This window comes from Cebus imitator, unplaced genomic scaffold (assembly GCF_001604975.1).
Source record: "Cebus imitator isolate Cc_AM_T3 unplaced genomic scaffold, Cebus_imitator-1.0 Scaffold306, whole genome shotgun sequence".
Lineage (NCBI taxonomy): Eukaryota > Metazoa > Chordata > Mammalia > Primates > Cebidae > Cebus > Cebus imitator.
Window position 1 is genome coordinate 1,669,471 of NW_016107621.1, and position 2,313 is coordinate 1,671,783.

Sequence of the window (2,313 nt, forward strand, 5' to 3'; positions counted from 1 at the left end):
GTATTGTATTCTTCAGTTCCATTAATTCACTTATATTCCTCTCTAGATTGTCTATTCTCCTTAGGATTTCGTCAAATCTTTTTTCAAGGTTCTTAGTTTCTTTACATTGGGCTAGAACATGTTCTTTTAACTCACAGAAGTTTCTTATTATCCACCTTCTGAAGCCTAAATCTGTTAATGGAACACACTCATTCTCCATCAGGCCTTGTTCCCTTGTTGATGAGGAACTATGATCCCCTGTAGATGGAGAGGCACTCTGATTTTGGGTATTCTCAGCCCTTTTACGCTGGTTTCTTCCCATCATTGTAAATTTATCCACCTGTCGTCTTTGTAATTACCGACTTTCAAATTATGTCTCTGAGTGGACGCCCAACTTGTTGATTCCCGGCGCTGAAATCTGAGCAACCCACTGCGCCGGCTAAAAAAGTGGCATTAAGATTCTTGGTGCTTTTCTGCTCGGGAATCTCTGGTCTGGCTTCCCTCTTGAGTCCCTTTTCCAATCAGCTGAATGGGTGACTCTGCCTTCCTGGAGCTCCAAACGTTGACCAAAAGGGGAGCCAGTCCCATTTACTCTGCAGTGAGAACCACCGCGCGGGCCACAAGAGTCGCGCTGGTGACCCATGGGGCTCCTCCACTGGGAATCTCCTGGTCCGTGAGCAACAAAAATTCATCTGAAAGTGTGGCGTCCTCTCATTCTCTGCGCTTTCACTGGGAGCTACAATCCCGAGCTGCTTGCTAGTGATCAGCCATCTTGGATCTCTCTCTGCCAGGTGACTTTAAATGGCCCACATTCTGGATTTTTCTAGCTATCTTGCCACAAATTCAGAATAAACATGTTGGGCAGGAATGCCACATGGGTGAGGGTATGTGTTCCTGGGATTACCAGCATAAGCCACCGCTCCTGGCCACATGGTCCTTCTTGATCTCCCAAGTTTAAAGTTAATACTCAGAGGCTGGGTGTGGTGGCTCATGCCTATAATCTCAGCACTTTGGGAGGCTGAGGAGGGTGGATTGCTTAAGACCAAAAGTTTGAGACTACCCTGGCCAACATGGCAAAACCCTGTCTCTACTAAAAATACAAAAAAAAAAAAATTAGCCAGGCATGGTGGCGTGTACCTGTAATTCCAGTTCCTCAGGAGGCTGAGGTAGGAGAATCACTGAACCTGGGAGCTGGAGAGACATGGTCTCCCTCATCAGGCTGGAATGCAGTGGCACAATCTTGGCTCACTGCAACCTCCACCTCCCGGGTTCAAGTGATTCTCCTGCCTCAGTTGCCCAAGTGGCTGGGACTACAGGCATAAGCCACCACACCCAGCTAATTTTTGCATTTTTTGTAGAGATGTGGTTTTGCCATGTTGGCTGGTCTTGAGCTGATGAGCTCAAGTGATCCTCCCACCTTGGCCTCCCAAAGTGCTGAGATTACAGGCGTGAGGCACCGTGCCCAGCCAGGGTAGGGGGTTCCTGTCTGCTTTGTCCCTTGCTGGGTGCCCAGCCCCTGGCCACATAATAGGTAATCAATAAAGATTTCTCAAATGAATAAAGCAAAGGGTACAGATGAGCACCTGCACATGGGAAGTCCATTCTTGGCTGCCACGCCACCAGGCTGGACACACAGTAGGCACCCTGGGAAGGTCTTTCTGGGGTCGAATTTTGCAGGAGGGGAAAGATGTCTGCTTCACCCAGCCCCTGTCTTATTACTTCACAGGAGACCAGCCGCTAACTGGGGCGTACACGGTGACCCTGGATGGACGAGGGCCCTCGAGGGTCATCTCCAAACATGACCTGGGCCACTTCATGCTGCACTGCCTCACCACCGATGAGTACGACGGCCACAGCACCTACCCCTCCCACCAGTACCAGTAGCGCTCAGTCCCCGTCTGGGAGGGTGGCATTCTGGGACATGAGGAGCAAAGGAAGGAGGCAATAAATGTTGAGCCAAGAGCTTCAAATTATTCTAGAGAACCCAGCTCTGTGACTCCTCCTCTCTCTGCCTCTGTCTGAGTATTTCGGTGTGTCTGCCTGCCTATGTGTAAGATTTTCATTCATTTATTCTGCAGCAGTTTATTGAGTCTGGCCAGGTGTGGTGGCTCATGCCTGGAATCCCAGGACTTTGGGAGGCCGAGGCGGGTGGGCCACTTGAGGTCAGAAGTTCAAGACCAGCCTGGCCAACATGGTGAAACCCCGTCTCTACTAAAAATACAAAAATTAGCCAAGCGTGGTGGTGGGCACCTATAATCCCAGCTACTGGGGAGGCTGAGGCAGGAGAATTGCTTGAATCCAGGAGGCGGAGGTTGCAGTGAGCCAAGACCACAC

General features: G+C 50.2%; 1 protein-coding gene across 1 annotated transcript in view; it reads left to right on the plus strand.

Annotated features, from left to right (window-relative positions):
• BLVRB (biliverdin reductase B) overlaps window positions 1-1,962 on the plus strand; it is a 22,403-nt gene extending 20,441 nt beyond the window's left edge. The window contains exon 5 of the mRNA XM_017503203.2: window positions 1,706-1,962. Within this exon, the coding sequence (XP_017358692.1) occupies window positions 1,706-1,863 (158 nt within the window). The 3' untranslated portion in view covers window positions 1,864-1,962. The remainder of the gene's footprint in view (window positions 1-1,705) is intronic.
• The last annotated feature ends 351 nt before the right edge of the window (window positions 1,963-2,313 follow it).